Genomic DNA, 21,970 nt, shown 5'->3' with positions numbered 1-21,970 from the left:
AGAATAGGAGAGATTTTAAAAATTACCCAAGACATACATGAAGCACAGCTGCACTAGCAAGAAAAAACACATATGCTTCATTTAAAATGATTCAAGGTAATAAATAGTACCAATAAAATAACTAAATGATAAACTGAGAGATAAGAAGGAGGGCACCCACTAGTTACTGGTTACAACTCCTTTAATGAATGCAGGTCAGCACTTTCTCTGCTACTTAAGTCTTAGGGCATCAAAAGATTAAATGACTTGCCTATGATCACACGGCCAATATGAAGGACTTGAACCCAGGTATTGAAGGCTCTGAGGCTAGCACTTTATCTACCGAACCAAACTTCCTCTCTCAACTTGAGGCATAAAAAATGAATGTTAAAAAGTGCTGGAAAAATTAAAATCAATTTCTCCTAACATGAACTAGTTAGAACTTATTTTGAAAAGAGGATCTTTTAAATCACTAGATTAATCTTTAAGATCAAAGGTAAACATCCTTTTGCTTTAAACAGCTGACTAGAAGCCAAAACATTAATATAAATTTTCTAATATTCTCGTAGCAATAAGAACATCCATCAGAAACTCTCTTGAGTTACTGAGTCAAAAGCAAAGGAATTAAACTACTTAACTCCTCTCTACCTTAAACTCCTTTTTTATTAGAAGCAAAATTTACTTACCTTTATCTCCATTGTAAGTGCAAATGCAGGGTAATTTTTCTGGTGGATTCCACAATCTAACAGTGCCATCTGCTGAACAAGATAGTAACTGATTCTTTATGCCACTATAGGCAAGACCCCAGACTGCATCTGTATGAGCAACTAATGTGCCAGCTAGAACGTTTGGCTCTGGGGAAGAAGAGTTAGGGGAATAAAGGAGAAAAAGTAAATGTAATTATTAAAATAACAGCACAATATAAATCTTTTAGTTTATTAATAAAAAGGATCTGCCACTTTACTACTACCACAAACTCATTCATAATACATCAGAAATCTTGCATTAAGTAATCCCTTATTCCATTTAAAACTGGGCTTATATTCCCAAGTTACTAGGGCATTTTACTTTAGTGGTAGGAAGGAAATGAATCACCAAAGTACATAGCTAACATTTATGTCAGAAGTGCAATATCACCAGCATGATCTGCTACGACAGTGTAGAAAAAACATAACTCTACAAAACCAGGTCATAATGGCCAATGCTCCCTGGCAAAGCTCAAACTAGTTGTGCTGTTAAACTAATAGCACTTTTACCTTTCACTTTTTCTTCCACATTGCCTTTACTTCAGCACTCTCTGAAAACACTTCTTAAAACTGAGAAGTCATCCTTGTTTTTCAAAAATTAAGTTTCTCCTTCCCAACTTAACAACCAGCTTAGAAATAAAGGAATTTTTTTTGCAGACTATATGTCTACATCTTTTTAGACTTTGTAGAAAGTTATTCACAGCTAAATAACTAGGCCCCCAAATAAGTTCTACTTCAAAACCAAAGCATGTTAAGCGTGAGGCAGAATCAAACAAGGATGAGAGCTTCCAAATATGCCAGACAACCACGCATCCATATCTGTAGGCCCTGCTGACATCATAGTATCTACTGCTTACCATATGTATCATATGGATCCACATTAGGACTAGGCATATTCCACCACTGAATAGTTGCATCTATGCCACCACTAAAACACTGTTCTCCGTTAGAACTAATAGCTAATGATAGTACAGGTCCACTACAAAAAGAAAAAAGAAAAAGATTACTTATTAGTGCATTTATTAAAAAAGTCAATGAAAACCTAACTTCTATGGTGGCTAGAAGAATTTACTAGAACATTCAAATTCTGACCTAAGAGGTTCTAATTCAATTCTATTTCCCATTATCATCAATCTGTCCATCACCAAAATATTTTTTTCCTAGGCAGTGTATCACAGAAGAAGCAAAATGGGTTTGTACTTGACAGGACCTAGATAAAAATCTCAACTGTTATTTGATATGCAAGTAATTTATTATCTCTGTTCAGTTTTATCACAGATAAACACAGCTAAAGATAACATAGCTAAGATCTAAGATGACTTCTAGGTATAATTCTATTTTCTTAGAGCTAATTTATCTATTCAAAAATCTTTCAAGGCCTTTCTATTTTGCATGTAGTAACATTCAAACTTTAATAATCAAGACACTGTATGATCTGGTACTCTCTGACTTGTCAAGGCACCACTATTACCTCTATACACTCTCAGCAGATTCAGTTTGTTCTATGTCCTCAATATGAGTAGTAATGGATGCATACATTGGTCTTTGTCTCTTGGAGAATTCTATCAAGAATTTTTTTTTTCTTATATCAAGATTCAATCTGCCTCTCTGTAATTTCCAGCCATCACTACAACTTCTGGGGTCAAGTAGAACACAGTTAATCCTTCCCACATGACAGTTTGCTAAATGGCTTTTCTTTCCAGGTTAAATATTCCCTGTTTCCTTACAGTAATCCTTACTGGGCATATTTCCAAGGGCCTTCATCATTCTAGTTCTACTTCTCCACACATTCTCTAGATTAGGGCTTCTTAAACTTTTTCCACTCATGACCCCTTCAGCATTTATTAAACTTAAGAAGTGCTGCTCTAAGTCAAGGGTCAAACTAGAACCAGATTAAAATGTAATTGGGATATGTCTAACAAAATAAATAAAAATATACTACAGCATGGATAATATTAATTTGTGGTATGCTAAGTCAACATGTGGCTTACAGGAATCTTTCTATTTGAGTCTAATACTGCTGCTCTGGATAATCAATGTTCTTCCTAAAATACAGTACGCAGAAATGAACATAATTTAAATACGGTCTATCATGACAACAGGACTGACATAGCCCTCTAAACGTAGCCTGAAATTATATTTGCTATTGCACACACAGTCAATCCCCAATATTCACGCATTTAACTTTCGTGACTTCAAGCATTCACAAGATTTTATTAGTAATCTCATTTTCACTTTTGCACTGGCAACCAAACACATTTGTAGCTGTATGCATAAGAAGAAAAAAAAATGAGAGGCATGACACTAGTAAATCTGTGAAACAGCTGGTATCCTACCAAGTGTATCACTGGTCTTATTTACCCTACTGCTGTAAGCTCGCCATGAGTTCACTGCGTATTTTCATTGTTTGCCTTTAAAACTCAAGCTTTGTGTTGCAATTATATCCCTCAAGCATAGAGCAAATTCTTTGGGCTCTAAGCCCAAGTGTGCAAAGTCAGTGAGGTAGCTTAGTGAGAAAATAAAGGTGTTAGAATAAACTTCATGCTAAAATTTGTCTGCAGCCTCCTAATCAACTAGCTGGCTAGGGACATCAAAGCTGCCATTCTCATCATCAATTGCAGCCTCGAGGCTAAGTGCCAACTAGCCTCTGCTATGCTCCCATTTGCCAAAATCCTTAAGGATCTTAAAATAGTTCACAAAGCAGATGCTGCTGACATACTATTTCAAGCTGGTGCATCCTTCATGATCTATAATGCCATCCACCAGCTGTGAAGGGAAGAGGTTCAGGTGATGTCGAGACCTTGCCAGTCTTGCAGTCTTCCAACAGCAGTGACTAAAGTCCCAGGAAATTCTCCCTTGGATTTCAGAGGGCCACCAAAGTAGAGAGGTTTACAGCAGTATAGTATACAGTATAATACCCTCACGCTGCCATTTGACACAGTGGAAGGTAAGATTCAAAGTTTTTTAAAGTTTTAGTTTTAAAATTTTATTTGCTGAACAATATTTATGGTACTACAGATTTCATGTGTTATGAATAATGAATATGATCTAAAATCAATGTTTTGTTTTTTGAGATGTCAGAACGAAAGGCACAGAATTTAGGTAGCAAGGAAAAATGTTCTGCATGTTACCAATTTTGTTTTGTGTATTGCATGTTATGGGTTATTTTCATGGTTACTATGTTAGGAAAAGTGCATATTATCAGAATTAATGATTGGTTATAAATAATTGTATGCAGAAAAGTGTACTTTCAGTGATCTCCCTGTAGTGAAAGGTAACAGTTTTTGGTGGTTATAGGAATCTAACGCTCTATTTCCCACAGGTTCAATATATCAACATTTGCGGTTTTCACTTGTGTGTTGTTTTCTAGGAACATTACTACTGCAAAAGTTAAAGATTGACTATATTACATTTTTGACTCACTGTCCGCTTGGACTCCCCTCAATCTTTTTCTTATAAACTGTTATCTAGACACATCTAATAACTTATGAGTTCATTTTTTGAACCAATTATTAGGAATATGTTTAGGGGAAGGAACTGGGCCTCTGATTTCACTTGTATAGAACTTCTGGATAAGGAAACTCCCTTTACCAATCTATGTCAGAACCTTACCTGTGATTTACTGTCTTAAGAGTTGCCTAGAGCACTATGGGTTAGGTATCTTGGGGTCACACAGCCAGCATGGGCCAGAAAGGCCGCAATTCAAGTCTTGGCCATAAGACCATACTGCTTCTCATATATTATGAAATGTAAAAAGAGCTGAATACTTCTGTCTTCTCCCCATCATGTCATCAGCCACATAACCCCAATAAGTGGCCCCATCTCATTCTTTTATCCTCTGTTTCCCCTGACCCCGACTGCTGGGTTTTTTTAAACACATTTTTTTAGTCATCCAAAAGTCTTGCCAGTCTTGACTAAGAGTTTTAGCAGTCCTAACACTAGTCCTTTATGGTAAGATCCTTCAGTATTCTTCCTTGCATTATTTATCTTTATAAAATTTAAATTGGTCTGAGCATCCTATGTATTTTAATTAGGGTCATTAAAGGATTGTCCTCTTCTTCTTTAAGGGAATTGTTTTTGTGCCTTAAGAATTTCATTCTTACTGAGTTTTTTATTTCACCTGGACTTACTTCCCCAACAGAAAGAAGTTTCATGAAATTCCATACTTATCTCTCTGAACCCTTTAATATATATTCTCTAAAAATCTAGGATATAAGTCAGTCAGTCAGCGCCTTCTAATGTCTTTCTATCACAAAACTTAAAATGGAGTTTTTGCTTTCTTTCTATTTCTACTTCAGCAACCAGTTTCTCCTTGTAAATAATCAGAAACAGAATTTAGCTATTGCCCTTGTTGCTTCCTCCAACTTTTGAAGGATGAAGTTGTCATTAAACTAAGCCAAAAAAAATTATTAGTTGTTTTGCTTTTGACAGAGAAATAGAACACCATGAAAAGTCCAGAAAATGGAAATCTTCCATGACTACACTGCACTATGTCCCCATGCAAGGTATCAATTTACCATATTCATCTATTCCCTTTTTCTTTCTATGTCATCTGTAGTATGTTCTCATAACAATTTTACTTCTATTCTTACTTTCACTGATCTTCATTCAAATGCTCTCTACTATTCCTCCTTCCCTTGTCATTCCTGCATTTCCTCATTTGTCTCTATGTCTATATTTTCTTAATCTACAAAATTACTTTGCAACTCTGCTCCTCCTCTCTTTTTGCCTATTCTGTTCCTTTTGAGTAAGGCATAATATTCTTTTCTACCATATTCCAATCATGGTCCCCATTCTACAATGCTACAATAATATCTGTAACATTAAATGTGGTTCACTGCAGTAGTAGCTCTAGTCTAACTTGCCTGTTAGCAGTATTTTATGCAGTTAAGGTCAAAGGTTTTATTGCTAGTTTCTTTCATGTATTTTTATTGCCTATGAATTTCTAGACATTTTGTGCAAACTGATTTTCACTTTTAATGCTTTCAATGGGGGTGTACCATGATTTCTTTCTGTGCAGGTGAATCAAAGATTCCTCCAGGATTACATTGTACACTAGAAAATATTCTGCACAAAGATCAAATCAAATATTAGGCTAATCTCTCTTGATATAGTGGAGTTTCTCAGAAAACTACTACAATGAGAAATTCATTCAAATTAAGCAAACATTTAATTACACGCTATACAAGAACTACACTAAGCAATGAGGGAAATACAAAATGCAAAGATGAATAATAGAGAAGCCCTGCAATGTGACTGACAATTAGAAATATCTATGAGTATTTATCCATTGAATCTGAAAGACTTACATGTGGGCCCTAAATGTGTAGATAGGCTCTACATCTAATGAGGCACTCCTGAAAGTGAAATAAAAAAGAAAGTTATTTTACAATGATGTAATAATCACCGAGCTGGATAAGATTGGACTAGGAACATAGAAGGGATGGAATAACTAGCAATTACTAATCAAATTACAAAGTAGGCTAACATTTAAATACTTGCTTTTTGGCAGGAACTGTTTTTTGCAAGTTCCAAAGTTTAAGAGTATGATCTTCAGAGGCTGTAACCAGTACAGGCTCTACAGGATGAAAAGCTAAGGCCCGCACTCCATCAAAATGGCTACGTAGTGTATATTTGGGATTCCATGTCTTTCGAAAGGCATCTTTATTGGCAGGTAACTAAAACGATAAAATTGAACTAGCATCAGTAAGAAGAATGGTAGTTTGATGCAACTTGAATCCTTTAAAAAATTTTGTAAGACATCAAAAAACAGCATTGCAATCTCAATTTTAAGAGGCATGAGTACAAACTATCACTTAAAAATATGATTTATACAAATATTGACTATTTAAGAACCCTTAATATGAAAAACTTGATTTAAGTTTTAAAAGGTGGTTAGGCCAAGTGGAAATTTCTTTAAATCAGAAAACTAAATTTGGAATTACTATTGTCAATTGAAAATAATAGTTATCTTCTATAAGTTATAACAAAATCTTTATCTGTCATTTTCCCAGGGCATTTCGAATATAGTGTATTATAACTTTTTCCGGAAATGAAAGTGGTGTTATTAAAAAAGGAATAAAATACTTTTTCCCACCCTCCAATAATGCTGGCAGTTATTACATGTTGGTCTCGTCCTGCCAAGAATTTGAAATCATTTATATAGCTTATATATAGCTTACACTTAATGGCTTACACTTTAAGCTTTTAAGAAATATTTCTTAAGACAAAAATAACATCCAGCTTATCCAACCTGAATATTGAAGTGAGGAGTGTTGGTAAAAATGTGAAAAAAACACAACCCAGTTAATTTCATGTAAATTTATATTACTATCGAATATCTAGACAGAAATAAAAATCCAAACAAATACAGATAAAACTTAATTACAGGTGAACTAGTCATAATAAAACTGAATCTAAGGCTAGTTTCCCTCTAGCATTTAGCATGATTCTAGGTTGTTGTTTTCAGGGAATGTAAACTCAATTTTAACAGTGGCTTTAGCAAATTTGCTAAGGTAAATCTGTTCAAAACATGATTTTTTTTTAGTTACCTGATGCTTTGGATTGTTTATACTACCACTTGCTATCATTTGTAAACATAATCAAAAGTTCATTGTATCTAATATGTAACTATTTTATCATACTTCTTTCTAAACTTCAAACTCAAATCATGACACCTAAAAAAGTTATCATCACAACAAATTAAGTTTCATTTTAACCTAATCTTTTTAATGTATCTTGACATTAATTTCCTTATCGAGGTCATTCTGAAAATGAACAGTTCTTTATTAAATCATTAAGAAGTTCAAAAATAAAATCGCACTTACATCATAACTATAGTCTGCATCATTTGCTACCGTCAAGTCTGCAAGGTCTCCAAGGCCCAGAACACTTAACAAAACATCATCAGAACCCATAATAAATGACTTGCCTCCTCCAGATGGAAACATTGGTTCAGCTATAAGGAATAAAACCGCTTCTTAAATGCTGAAAAGTCATATAGAATAACACAATATTGGGGAAATCTAAGTACTTTACTAAGACATAAAGTAATAGAAACACAAAGGAAGCTAATAAGCTACAAAATGCCTGGCTAAAATATATAGCAATTGTAATGAAATGTACAAAAATATGTTTTTTTAAACTAAACTGTCATCTCCTATAAAGCCAAAGTGGCTTCTATTTAAGTCTTTCTATAGCATCATAAATATCACATCTATACAGGTCTTTGCATTATTAGTATTATAAATGAGTTTATGTGTTGAGATGAAAATAGGAAGAATCTTGATTATACTCCTTCATGCTAAATTTCAGGTTGTTACCTAGAGTCTAGGGACCATAAATCACTTTATGATAAAAAGTTTTCTATAATTAATTTTAAAGGGCATATACTTAATGTTATTAGTCTTTATAATTCCTTGCTTACTCAGTTTTAAAGTTATTAAAAACATAGTTCCTGACACAAATCCAAAAGAGCAGTTAAACTGAAATTGCTTTAAAACATTTTACAATCATTTGCTGCAATGAAACTCATGTGGTTCAGGATCCTTATTAATTTGCTATAGAGAGGAATAGCCCTGTTCTTCAGAGTTCACTGAATCCCACCTATTTCATGATCACCCTTAGATGTGATCTCTCCCTTTTCAGAAGCATTATTAACATGCATTCAATAAAAAGTAAGGAAAGCTTTAGACTACAAGCTAGGAAACCTGGGTTTTAATCTTAGTTCTATTGTTAACTAGCTGTATGCTCTTATATATGTCACCTAATGTCTCCTGGCTTCACTTTTTCTTATCCATTCCTACTAAGATTACTTTTAGTGTGAAAGTTGCATCACTACTATTCTCCTACATTCTTTCCATTTTACCCAAATTGTTCTTTTTTTTTTTTTTTTGGCTAGGCAATGGGGTTAAGTGACTTGCCCAGGGTCACACAACTAATAAGTGTTATGTGTCTGAGGCTGGATCTGAACTCAGATCCTCCTGACTTCAGGGCCAGTGCTCTATCCACTGCGCCATCTAGCTGCCGCTCCCAAATTGTTTTAAGATAAACAACTATCATATATTAGCTAAAATTAACTACTACATTAAGTTTAAAATCCAATTTTTAAAATAAGACATCAAATTTAACTAGCTTTTAAATTACTATTTAGTGTATTAATAATCATGATTCTTGTGTTAACATTTGGATAAAAATTAACACATAATGCTTAAGTTAGGTTAAAATCTGCCATTTGCTATTTGCAGTACAATTAAATTATTTAAAAGAATTATTTTCCCTCTATATTTTACTATACTGCCGCTAACTTGTTAATACTGGGGTGGGTAGGCAACTTAGATACAATGTTAATTTTCTGCTCTGAAAACTACAGCACAAGCAAGATCTTAAAAGAAACTTACAATTACACATTAAAAGTAAATTTTAATATGATGCTAAAAAGAACCAGAAGAATCAATTTAACAGCACTCTTACTAAGTAATCCTAGACACATTTGAAAATCAGGACACAGATGTAATTGGAAGAAATTATATACAAAATGCACATTATAAAGATGATCATTATTCTAACATGTCTTATTTTGAAAAAGTTATGGTATAAACAAAGCAAATAATGGCATCAATGGCTCCTAACCGTTTATACTGAAAAAGATGAAATTGAGTAAATCCAAATTGCTTTTAAAGAAGAGAAATTTAATACCTTTCAAATTTATTGCAGGAAATCAAATTCATGTCTACCTATGAGTTCCATATTTTAATACCAATGCTGTTTTCTAAATTTTTTTCATACCATGCTCATTAGATACAAAAATTTACAGATAAAATTAAGTTCTGAATCACCAATAGATTTAATATAGTGAACACAGTTAAATAATGAGCATGGGTATATTTAGTAATGTTTTAAAACAATTTAAGTCTGGTTAAAATGGCAGAAATCTGAACAAATTTAGCTCTCCTCTCCATTTCCATTATGATACTGGGGTATCATTACTTAAAATGCCAAAATAAATAAATAAAGATGGAAAACTATGAAATTAGCAATTTAGATTATTTTTTAAGAACCTGCATGTAAAGTTAAAGGTAGGTGACATTTTAGTGCAATATATTCCAGTAACTATAAAGGCTAATATTTTTTCCAGTTTGCTTCTCACACTTACATGCATGTGCATGCAAGTACACGCACATACACACACACACACACACACACACACACCCCACACACACAACTGGATACATCTTCATAATTTTAATTGAAATACCACTCCATAACTCTCCTTGAGATTAAAACGAACAAACAAACTATGGCTGTCTTAAAGTTACATAATCAATATTCCTGGTACAACACACAGCTCTAATTAATAAGTGGTTCTGATCATTTGGGAAGGTTAGAGAAGGCCAAGAGTTGAATAATTTGTTGGTCCATATAAAAATACTGACATCATATTGGGTCATTTGCATAAAAAACCCATTCAATATTTCCTTGATTAAAAATCAAGTGCATAAAAAGTATGGTTATATATTACAAGCCAGTCCTACTCATTTAGCATTCATTCATACATATACTGGTGAGAATTTTTTAGCTATATTTTTGCTTTGTAAAATTCTGCTTTCTCCAAAGAGCTACCTCTATGGTGAATTATATTCAAAACGTGTGACAATTAACTCCTTCAGAAAAATACTTCCTCTTTAGGAAATGATTTAGATTAATGTTCTACACATTTGATAAAGCATGTATAATACACCACTAAAAATTTCTATATACATACATACTACTATAAAAATTACTCTAGAGTTCATAAATCATCATTTTTTCCTCTGCAAAGCAGTTTAAATATAACAACATAAATTAAGTGATCTAAAATCAGGTAGCAGAATTGATTTCAAAAAGCCCTTGTTACCTTTAAGGTACACTAGAGTTTCCCCTGTACTTCAATAATTAAAGAATATGAAGAGGGACCACAATGTAGGTGAGAATGCCTTATATCATGGTCCCTATGGGATTTGTGCATCTATATCTTCTTCCTGAAGATACTTATATCAGAAGGAAAAACCTTTCACAAAGAGAGTAAGATATAGAAACACAAAGGTAATTTGAAGTCTTGGCAGCAATATCTAAAAAACCTCAAATTAGGCAGTATTTTTCCATGCAAGTAAACCCTTTTCTATGAGAAATGATATCTGACAGTCATGCATTTTGTAAAGTAGGAAAATTTCCATGGGGAAATGAGACACTTCTGGAAATGCTTTTAAAATATAAAAGAATTAAACTTCTCACATACCCCTAACCCACTACCCAAAAAGGCCAAAATACTTTGTCTTTGTTTTCTGGGCTTTAAAAACGAAGTTTTTGACTCTGTACCTTTGTTCTCTTTTTCTAGCACCTAACCTTCCACTTTCCCCTTTCCTTTAGGGAAAATATTTATCATTTGTTATATGTGTTTAAAAAAATACCATGTTGTCTACTCTTAAATAAAAACGACATGTGTAGAAATTTTTGTATTTCTCTCAACAGAAAGTTTAGATGCTTTTTAATTACGTAGGATACACTTGATTTTCCTCCCTGTAGGCCACTGGCTTAGTAGAACAAAGTTTGCCTATTCTATCTAAGATCAAAACACATTAAAGTAAACCTTACTGTGCAAAAAATTCTCATAAGCAAGGTTCTTCTGTGGGGGTGGTGGGGGGAACTAAGCCTAAGCAATGGAGTGTATTTATCCGAAAGTCTTTCAATTCTATTAATTTTTGTTGTTGTTGTTTAGTTTTTTTCAGTTGTGTCTGACTCTTCATGACCTCACTTGGGGTTTTCTTGGCAAAGATATTGGAGCAGTTTACTATTTCCTTCTCCAGCTCATTCTGCAGATGAGGAAACAGGCAAACAGGGTTAAGTGACTTGCCCACGGTCACAGAGCTAGGAAGTGTCTGAGGCCACATTTGAACTGAGGTCATCCTGACTCCAGGGCTGGTGCTCTATCCACTGCGCCATCTAGCTGCCCCTATTCTATGAATAAAAAGTATTAGGTTCTTTATTCATAAAGTAGCATTTAAATATCTGAAATTCAAAATGTCTAAATAAAAACAATATAAAATAATGTAAATATATGTTGTTTCCTTTCTAGCTTTTCTTCTTCCTGCTACTTTTATTTTGGCACTTTAATCTTTTTACTATTCAGTCATTATTTTCTTCCCCTTTCTTACCTACATTTAAAAATGTAATTATTATGCTGGTGCTGTTGTTAGAGAAAAAGAAACATACATTACCTAACATTGTCAAATTTGGTTTTTTGGGTTTTTTTTTTTTTTTAGGCAATTGGGGTTAAGTGACTTGCCCAGGATCACACAGCTAGTAAGTGTCAAGTGTTTGGTCTGAGGCTGGATTTGAACTCAGGTCCTCCTGACTTCAGGGACAGTACTCTATCTACTACGCCATCTAGCTGTCACCTAACATTCATAGATTTAACAAAATACTGTACCATAAGAAAAGGGAACAAAAGGAAAATATGTAATTTGGAAACTGTGGTTAACTGGAAATGCTTTATTAAACTAAGGCACCACAAAACTCAATTGTCAGCATACAGAGAATTCACTAAATTTTGGTTTAAATTTTAATATTAAATATCACAAGACAGATAAAGTCATACTTCATTTATTCTACAGAAGTTACCTTTACCTGACAAAGGTCTAACACTAAAAAGATCAGGTATAATGTCAAAATAGAGTACTGTAAACTATATACTTTATTCTAAAATGATAAGTTATTACAGACTACGTGTGTGTACACATACACACAAACACATGCACACACACATATTTATATACATAAGACAGTACAAAAACACCAAAGACCAAACTTTTCTTCTCTAAGCACATCATTTTTAACATACTTTATCTTTTAAAGGAATTACTATAATTTCCAATTACTACTACATACAGTAAACTAAAAGTCGGCTCCTGAAAGACAACCTGAAAAAGAACCTACAAAGAAACCATATAGGAAGCAGTGCTTCCTTAACATAAAAACGGGAAATAATTTGCTGATTAAAAATTAGAAACTAAGATTCCACAAGGTATATTTAGTTGTATTATCAAGGGTCTGTTTAAAGTCTCTCTGAAGATCATACTGAAACAATTCAAACAGCAGCAAGTGAGAGGAAAAAGGAGCTACATTTTGGAATGAAAATCTTCTGTAATATAAACAAACATGGCAGCTAAATTTTTTGTACCTTCCTCTGCTCTTGCACCTTCGTGATCAGTCATTCTAGTTGAGGGTGACCTAGACTGATTAATGATTCCTGAAGGGATGTGGGGTAGCTCATCATCTCCCAGATCAGCTATCATGTCGTGAAGTTTTGTCCTGTTGACCCCTGTAAATTAATGGCAGCAGCAGAGGTTCATTTGATGGCTACTGCGTAAGTTGCTAGAAATCTTTATCACCAGTTTACCAATGAAACACAACAAACTAATCCATAAGACAGCCCCATTTGTAAATACCAGTACCAAGTACTGTAAATTTTCTATACCATTTAAGCATAAATTTAAAACAATTATCAGTAGAGTGTAATTCCCATCACCCATCAATCCCCCCAAAATCCATTAAGCCTATGGGCACAGAAGACAGATGACACCTTCCCATAAAGTAAAATGATGTATATAACTTGAATGCGTACACAGTCAAACATAGGTTTTTCAACTTAAAATTCACATTTTAAAAGAGCAACCAAAAAAAGAAAAATTAGGCATGATTTGTAATGTGGGTGCAACAAACAATTAACTTTCCCTGATGTACTCCATCCCACAAAGTTAAGACAAATTAAATCATTCCTAAAATTACTCTAATTCCTTCCCACTAAGATTTCACTCTGTGTGTGTGTGTGTGTGTGTGTGAGAGAGTTTATCCACGAGTCCTTTGTACAGCAATATATGAGACCACACAATTCTACATCTTTAAATAGACCTCTACATCTTTAAATAGACCTCTAAAACTTTTATCTGAATAATTTTAGCTACTTCCTCCCCTACTCTCCAAGGCCTACCCCCTAAAACCGTTTTTGCCATTCTTCTCTTCACTTTCAGCTAAATGGACCTGACCAAAGATTGGTTGGGGGAAGTGGGAGGTGTTTTGTTTTTTTTTTTTAAACATATCAGAAAAGGGAATTGTGTTTTAACATTTCTTTTTAGGAAAGAATAATCAAAAAAACCTTAATGGCTTTAAGCAAACTTACTTGAAACTTCCAGGCTGACTAAATATAATAATTTTTTGGTGGAAGCTTTCAAGACCTTTGGTCTTGCTGGAAAGTGGTCCCCAAGCATTAATCTCTCCCCCAACAGAGGATTTTATTTGAAGTTGTCCTATGCACTTATTTATACCTGTACTATAGATGTGTACTTTTATTTCACTACCAACAAACCTAGATTTTAAGATTTTTAAGGATGAGAGTTTTCATAGTGTCATTTTTGTAATTCCAGTGCCTAGCACAGTGAACTGTGTATACAAAGTACTTGAATAAATGTTTACTGAATTAAATTGCTAGTTTCTTCTTACTAAAATTTCAGTGAGTACAATCAAATAAAATCTATCTACAAAACATTTTCATTTGAATATCCCCAAATCTCCTTAAATTTAACTCGACCAAACTCAATTCCTCTTCCCATCCCACCAAATATCTTCTACACATTTATTCATTTCTATTAATAGTACCAACCACTTTCCAGTGAGCAGGCTTTGAAAGCAATGGGTTATCTCTATTCCTCTTCCTCAGCCCTTACACATCATCAGTCACTATGTCCTTGAAACTCTTTTGTCAAAAAATCTCCCTCCTGTCTCCATCCTCATTGTCAAAACCCTCAAACATGTTACACATTAATTACTACAACAGCTGCCTAATCTTCCTGCCCTAATCTCTAGTTCCAAAGCATCCTAAACAGCTCACAGTCAAATTAAGCTTCATCAAAGACAACTTCTCATCTTGTCACTCACTTTCTCAAAAACCAACATGATGCCTATTGCCCAATAAGTATAAAATTCTTAAGCTAAATAAACCACAGGTTCTTAATCTGAAGTCCACGAACCTATTTTTTTTAATGTTTTAATAACTTTTAAATATAATTGATCTTCTTTGATAAGATCTATATGTTTGACCAGGCTACCAGCCAAAAGGGTCCATGACACAATAAAGGTTAAGAACCTCTGATTTAAACTCTCGATATACTTGATGACTTAGCTCTACAAAATGTAATTGACCTTAATATCCACTACTCTAGAACAAAAATCCTCTTACTCTTTGCTCATACAGAATATATTCATTTCTATTTCCTTACCTAAGGATGACTCCTGAAGGATAACTCCCCCTCTTCAAGTCTCCTAAATTATCAAACTCTCTCTCCCATACTGTTTGTATAAGTTGTTAGCCATTCTCCATGTCCCCTTCAAGTTTCAAGTCCTCTATAATACCTTTTCATATTAGCGTACACTGAACATGTAATATATTGATTTGTGCCATAAGAAACAGACATTTGCCTGCTTTAATTATTTCATGTATATGTATATGTCCTAAGGCAGAAAACACTACTTTATTAACTTAGACCCATTTTAGGAGTATAAGTTAAATCTGCTCCTAATGAACTTCACAGAGAATAAAAAAGCTTTCTTTTGTTTAAAAAAAATTTGTTGAAATTAACAAGGTTAGGCAAACAGCCCATGAGAATGGTCCCAAGAGAGAAGCAGAGAACTGAAGTCACTCTAGTACTGTATGGGAAATAGGATGATTAAAATAAGGTAGTGATACCTCTAGGAAAAAGAGAAAGAGAAGCATAAGGCAAGAATTGAGACTGCTTATATAAACTTACTTTAAACACTGACCTATTAAGGAGACAACCTAACAATAACACTTATTTCTCTTACAGCTGAAAGATTAGCTGTATAATTACTACTTGCCTCAGTTTGTCACATAAAGGGCTAAAGAGAAGTATTTGTCACACACACACCCCCCCCAAGCACTTTTCCAAAGAGTCATTTGTGGCAAAACAAATATTATCCTCATTTTCTGAAACAAGGAAACAAACCTAAAAAGGGCAATTTTTCCAATATCAGTGTCAGGGCAGGATCTCAAATATAAGACTGATAACTCCCAGTTCTAAGCACCATTTTTCCACTGCCCCATACTAGTTATACTACAAAAAAAATGCAATAATAGATTTTGTTTTAACCACAGTAGTCTCACGGTAAGGCGAGGATGAATCAATATATAATGAAATGTCTGTACTTAAGGACATTTATATTTTGGAGGCGTGTTTGTATAATTAACATTTTTTCCAGGTTAACTATTACAGTAAAATGAAAGCCCAAGGAAAACTGTAAGTTCCTGATTTTGCATCCGTTAACCGTGATTTTAACCCTCTGCTGAGAAAACACAAAAACAGGTTCTTAGAAATAATAATCAAACCTCACCCTAAAGTTCATTCCGGTCACCTGTGTTCATCTGAAGTCTCCATTCTGTTTAACAATCCAGTTCATGACAAGGAAGCATGGATTTATTTAATTGTTCCAACTAGCTAGCACAAGAGGGAAAAGAAAAAACCCAAACCTCTTCCTATTTAAAAAAATCTCTATTCCTGGCTTGCCTACTCTACTTTCAATATTTTGAAGACAAGATTAGGGTGATATGAACCCTGAACAGACAGGTTCCAACTCTAATCAATTACTCTTCCCCTTTCCACACATTGTACTGGTGTCTCCATATTTTTCAATTCTCTTCCTCCAGGGATATAGATTGTACCTTCTCACAATGGAAAGACAATAGTTCTGGGGTTTTTTTTTTTGAGGGGTGGTGGTGGTGGTTGTTTTTATTTCTGTTTTGGGAGGAGAAGGAGAAAAGATTGTAGGAATCTGAAAGCTCATTCCAAGAGTTATCATCTCAAAAATAAAAAAAGAGTTGTCATCTCTAGCAGTATCTATAGATGTTAGGGAGAAAGTCCCTCTTCCCACCTCTATGTCTCTTTTAAGATATCACTGACTACTTTTCTACTTTCCTTCTATGGTTAAAAACTGAAGGAGTCCCCTCTGACAATGTGATGTCAAGTCTCTATGTTCAGATCTGCACCTTCTATACCCAGTCTTAGTAGGCTTCTAAAGTTTCTTTAAAGATCAATCTTAAATTATAAATTGCAAAGGGACTTATCTTACATATATTATATTGCTGCCAAGCAACTGACTGCCCCTTCTACATTATTTCACATAAAATTCTATTTTTGCTGAATCAGTTTATATTAAGTGGCAGTATGTATGAACAGCTCTTCAATCCTTTCTATTTTCCAGCAGCTCCCTTTTTCCCCAGTAGCTAGTTTAAGTGTGCTAAGATTTAAGTTACAATACTAAGATATTAAAGTTCTACATTATATATTTTGTAATCTATCAGAATCAGATTGTCACATGTGCCTTCTTAGAGATTAAGTGATAATGGAAACACCTAAATAGTGTTATATTATATATGTAAAATAAAATTGTTCATTCACCTCTGACCATGATTTCAACCTATTTCCCAATTCCCAGATTTTACTGTGATCTATAAATAGCACACTTTTATTCCCCAGACTGAAAAGAAAGAAAAACGAATCTTTTTGATTTAATTATTTTAATCATAATCTTCCAGACCAGACTGAATAACTAGATAACTCAGAAAATGCACCAGCCAAGACAGAGGCAAATATCTAGACAAAATGCAAACCAAAGAGCAGTACTTTCTTTAAGTACAATCATTTATCCATAACCATATACATACTGGTTATTTACAAGAATCTCTATCTATCTCTACATAGTATCAGCCCAAGTGACATGGCTAGAAGCTCTACCCTGGGCTTCTGAAACTTGGTTCAATTTTCGAAGATTCTACTCCTTGAGCATTTATTTTCCTTGTTGTTTAACCTTTTATATGACAGCCAAACTCAGAATTAGCAGGAGTTAGGTACAAGATTAGCCTTTTGGGGCAAGTATACATAAAAGAGGTAAATCTGTAATTTCTTTCCCAAGATTTAAATTTCTAATTTGCTATGTATTTCCTCCTTGTAGTATAGTGAACAAGTCAAAATATTGGGAGGATAATTAAACCACTATATTTTCTAAAGATGAAATCACATGTCTGGCTAGCACCCCACAAGGGATATATCAACATTAAGTAAAAATAAGCTACTATTAAAGAGAATTCTTAATAAAATACACATTTCTCCTAAAAACCTTACTTTATAGTAAGAAAAAACTCCACACCACCTCAAAATTACAATTCCTTTTTTTAAATCAAAAAAGGTAATTGGGTTGAAAGAACTAAATAGCAAAAAAACAGATGTTTAAAAATAAAATTTGATGGAGGCATTTTTGTGTAGTAAAAAGTGCACAGGACTTGGAGATAAAAGAAAGCTCTTGCACATACTATCTGTGTGACCTTTGCAAATCACTTAGCTTATCTCTCTGGACCTCAGTTTTATCAACTACATACCAAGGAAGAATCGATCTTACTACTCCGAAATCTTATGCCAGAGAATAACTTATAATAAATAAGATAAAGCTTCTCCCTGATCAGAAAACCTTTCCCACATGAATATCTGAGTATATAGAATGGCTGACATTTCCCCCCTTAATTATCAAAAAGAGTTGTTGCAGCATGGAGAGAAGGATGCATTAAAAATACATAAATACATACATACAGGCTTTATGTGTATGCGTGTACACACACACACACACACACACACACACACTATGTGTGTGTGGGGGGAAAGAGAGAGAGAGAGACAGACAGACAGACAGACAGACAGACACAGGAGACAGAAAGAGACAGACGTAAGTAGTAGGGATTTTTTTTAAAAATCCACTTTAACACAAATAGTTCCTTGTGACAACTGCCACCTTAATTAAAAGCACACAACAAATTAAGATGATGGAAAATATACAGGGTAAATATCATATGATGGTGACTTCATATAATGAATTTTTTAAAAGTTTCCTTTTACATAGCTCTAGTAATCACAAAAGATCTTAAAAAAAACTCTAAAAACTCCATCAAATGGAGAATGACTAAAGAGATTGTGGTACATAATTGTGATAGAATACTATAGTGCTACAAGAAATTATGAACAGTATGATTTCAGAAAAAATCTGGAAAAATTTGTATGAACTGACAAAAAGTGAAGTGAGCAGAACCAGAACGTTGTACACAGTAACAGCAATATCTATACAATGATCACCTGTGAACGACCTAGCTATTTTCAGCAGCACAATGATCCCTGTTTGTTATTGCTTGCCCTTTGTTCTCAAAGAGGCCCAATGACATAGGGCAAGTGATGTGTTGGCTTGTAAGTGAACTGAATTTAAATGAGGTAGGGCTATGCAAAGTTACCAGTCTCACTCTCTCCTCCCCAACAATCTAAGACAATTCTAAGACAATTCCAAAGGACTTAAGATGAAAAAATGCTATCCACCTCCAGAGAAAGGACTGACCTTTTAATTTTTCTTTATTTTTCTTTTTCTGTTGTTGTCTGTGTTTTCATTAAAAACATTTTGCATGACTGCAACATGTAAAATCTATATGAAGTTGCTTGCCTTGTCAAGGGAAAAGGGAAGGAAGGGGAAGAATTTGGAACTCAAAATTTTGAAAAACTGTTAAAAAATGTTTTTACATATAATTGGGGAAAAAAATGTAAAAAGTCAAAGACAAAACCTCTAAAAAACAAAATAGTGGAGTAAAAATAGATGAAAATTCACAAATGTTGTCTTTATACAAAGAAATGAATGGGAAGCTGAGCAAATTGAGAAAAGATTACACACTAAGAGAGGGAAAAAATTATTTTATCTTTCAAAAAGGGGGAGGGAAGAACTAAGTAAGGTAGCTTTTCCCTTCTAAGCATGCCCTAATTGCTTTATAAGCACATTTCACTTAAAAATAAAGAATCCTATGAGAGAAAAATATACAAATATAAACTGTCAACAGAGACATTCAATTGCTTTGTCCAAAGTCAAACAGGGGGCAGCTAGGTGGTGCATGGGCAACTAGGTGGCACAGTGGATAGAGCACCAGCCCTGGAGTCAGGAGAACCTGAATTCAAATCTGGCCTCAGACACTTAACACTAGCTGTGTGACCCTGGGCACGTCACTTAACCCCACCACCTAGCAAAACCAAACCAAAACAAAACACAAAGGCAAAGAGGTATAAACAGAACCAGAATTCAAAAACCAACCACTCTTTGATTTGGTTCTTTGATCAGCTAGCGCAGAATGCCAAAACATATGGTACAATAGAAAACCTAGGTTTTAATTACAGCATTGCTACTGTGCGACTCTCAACAAATTTACTTACCCTCTATAGGCCTCCTTTACCTCATTTTTAAAATGAGAGTATTGGACTAGATAACCTCTGAGGAACCTTGAAACCTTCAATGGCCCTATGGATTTAAGGTCAACCATGTTATCTTTAACAAATGATGCCTATGTTGTTGTTCATCCTTCACTTTTTTTTTTCGTGCGGCAATTAGGGTTAAGTGACTTGCCCAGAGTTACACAGCTAATGAGTACTATGAGTCTTAGGCCAGATTTGAACTCGGTCCTCTTGACTCCAGGGCCATGCACCACCTAGCTGCCCCTTTACCCTTCATTCTTGATGAGGACCAATGACATCATGAGGGTGATGTCTTGACTTGAGAATGAAGTGGATTTAAATGAGGAAGAGCTATGCAAAAGAGAAGGTAATAAGCATTTGTTAAGCACCTACTACAAGCCAGGCATTGTGCTAAGGACTTTCAAATATTATATAATTTAATCTTCACAATATCCCTGGGAGGTAGCTGCTGTTATCCTCATTCTACAAATGAGAAAAACTGAGGCAAACAGAGGTTCAGTGACTTGCCAAGGGTCACTCAGCTAGTAAGAGAGAGAGAGAGAGAGAGAGAGAGAGAGAGAGAGAGAGCGAGCGCGAGAGCAAGCGGGCACAGTGGATACAGCATCGGCTGTCCATAGGACCTGAATTCAAATCCGACCTTAGACCAAACACCTGACACTAGCTGTGTGACCCTGGACAAGTCACTTAACCCCAATTGCAGAGAGAGAGAGAGAGAGAGAGAGAGAGAGAGAGAGAGAGAGAACGAGAACATAAGCAATGCAGACAAATATGTTCAACACTGAGAGCTATGAAAACCTAACAGCCCAACGAGGAGAAAACAGATGAATTACTATTATGCTAGTTCAGAACAGTAAACTAAAAGAAATTTTTGTTTATTAAACTTGCTAAAAAGGCACAGAATGATGAAACAGTTACTAGGCTCCTTTTCTATCTTCATCAACTAGTTTTTCAGAATATTTAAAGCACTAGTAAACAATTTCAGGATATTTCACAGGTACTGTTTTTTTCTCTATGCAGAAAGAGAACTGGCAAAATATATATCTCACTCTAGCAAAAGAATAACTTTAAAGTTAGAAGATGACAAAGTTAAAAGAGAAGGAAGACAAATTGAGGGAGAAAAGTATGGAGTAGCATGATGTAATTGCAAGAATGAGCTATGTAGTCTCAGAACTTTGATTCAAATCCTGGCTCAAACACATTCTACCTGCATTGTCTTGACAAAGTCACTGAACTTCTTTGGGATAGATGGTATCCACATCTGTAAAACAGGGGGAGAGCTGGAAGGGAGAATGGACTTTGCCATTCATACTATAAAGCCTATAATTTTATAAATGTTTTTACTACTTAAGATACAGGCTTTAGGCCCGCACTTGTAAACTGTGAGTAGCGACTCCACAGTTTAAGAAGCGGTGACGGGGTTGCAAGCAGAAAAAGTTTAAGAAGCCCTGCCTTAGGCTTTTTGACTTGCCACCAAAATTATTTAAATCATTACTAAATTGTCAAACCTCAAGTGGTTCATAGGGGTGAGCATTCTTCCCTCACTGAAAGAATATTTACAATGAATAAAGAAAAGGGTACAAAAAGCATCAGTTTTATACTAACAATCACTGAAAGAATATTTACAATGAATAAAGAAAAGGGTACAAAAAGCATCAGTTTTATACTAACAATTATGCAAATTTCCTTCACAATTTTATCAGTTTATAAAAACCTAGAGAAAACAGTGCCATTAACACAGTTGGAAGTCAACAAATATTTCATGGTAAGGAGTAAGAGGCATTGTCAAGAAAGAATAATCAAAACATTGAAGTTTTATTAATTTTTCTGGAAAATTTTCAAAGCCATATCCAAACAAAAAAAATATAGGCT

The 21,970-nt window shown here is 34.3% G+C and overlaps 1 protein-coding gene across 4 annotated transcripts in view; it reads right to left on the bottom strand.

The window, feature by feature from the left end:
* The window catches only part of STRN3 (striatin 3), a 104,053-nt gene that overhangs the window by 5,537 nt on the left and 76,546 nt on the right, over positions 1 to 21,970 (bottom strand). For 3 of the 4 annotated variants that reach the window (XM_078151401.1, XM_021004236.2, XM_021004238.2), the window contains 6 exons: positions 12,943 to 13,083; positions 7,553 to 7,683; positions 6,228 to 6,403; positions 6,035 to 6,082; positions 1,583 to 1,704; positions 666 to 833 (listed from right to left, as the gene is read on the bottom strand). In XM_078151401.1, coding sequence (XP_078007527.1) covers positions 666 to 833; positions 1,583 to 1,704; positions 6,035 to 6,082; positions 6,228 to 6,403; positions 7,553 to 7,683; positions 12,943 to 13,083 — 786 coding nt within the window. The remainder of the gene's footprint in view (positions 1 to 665; positions 834 to 1,582; positions 1,705 to 6,034; positions 6,083 to 6,227; positions 6,404 to 7,552; positions 7,684 to 12,942; positions 13,084 to 21,970) is intronic. The other variant, XM_021004237.2, reaches the window with a different exon arrangement.

Source organism: Phascolarctos cinereus, unplaced genomic scaffold (assembly GCF_003287225.1).
Source record: "Phascolarctos cinereus isolate Bilbo 61053 unplaced genomic scaffold, phaCin_HiC Scaffold_3;HRSCAF=262, whole genome shotgun sequence".
NCBI classification, from domain to species: domain Eukaryota; kingdom Metazoa; phylum Chordata; class Mammalia; order Diprotodontia; family Phascolarctidae; genus Phascolarctos; species Phascolarctos cinereus.
This window is presented reverse-complemented; position numbering and strand designations above follow the sequence as displayed.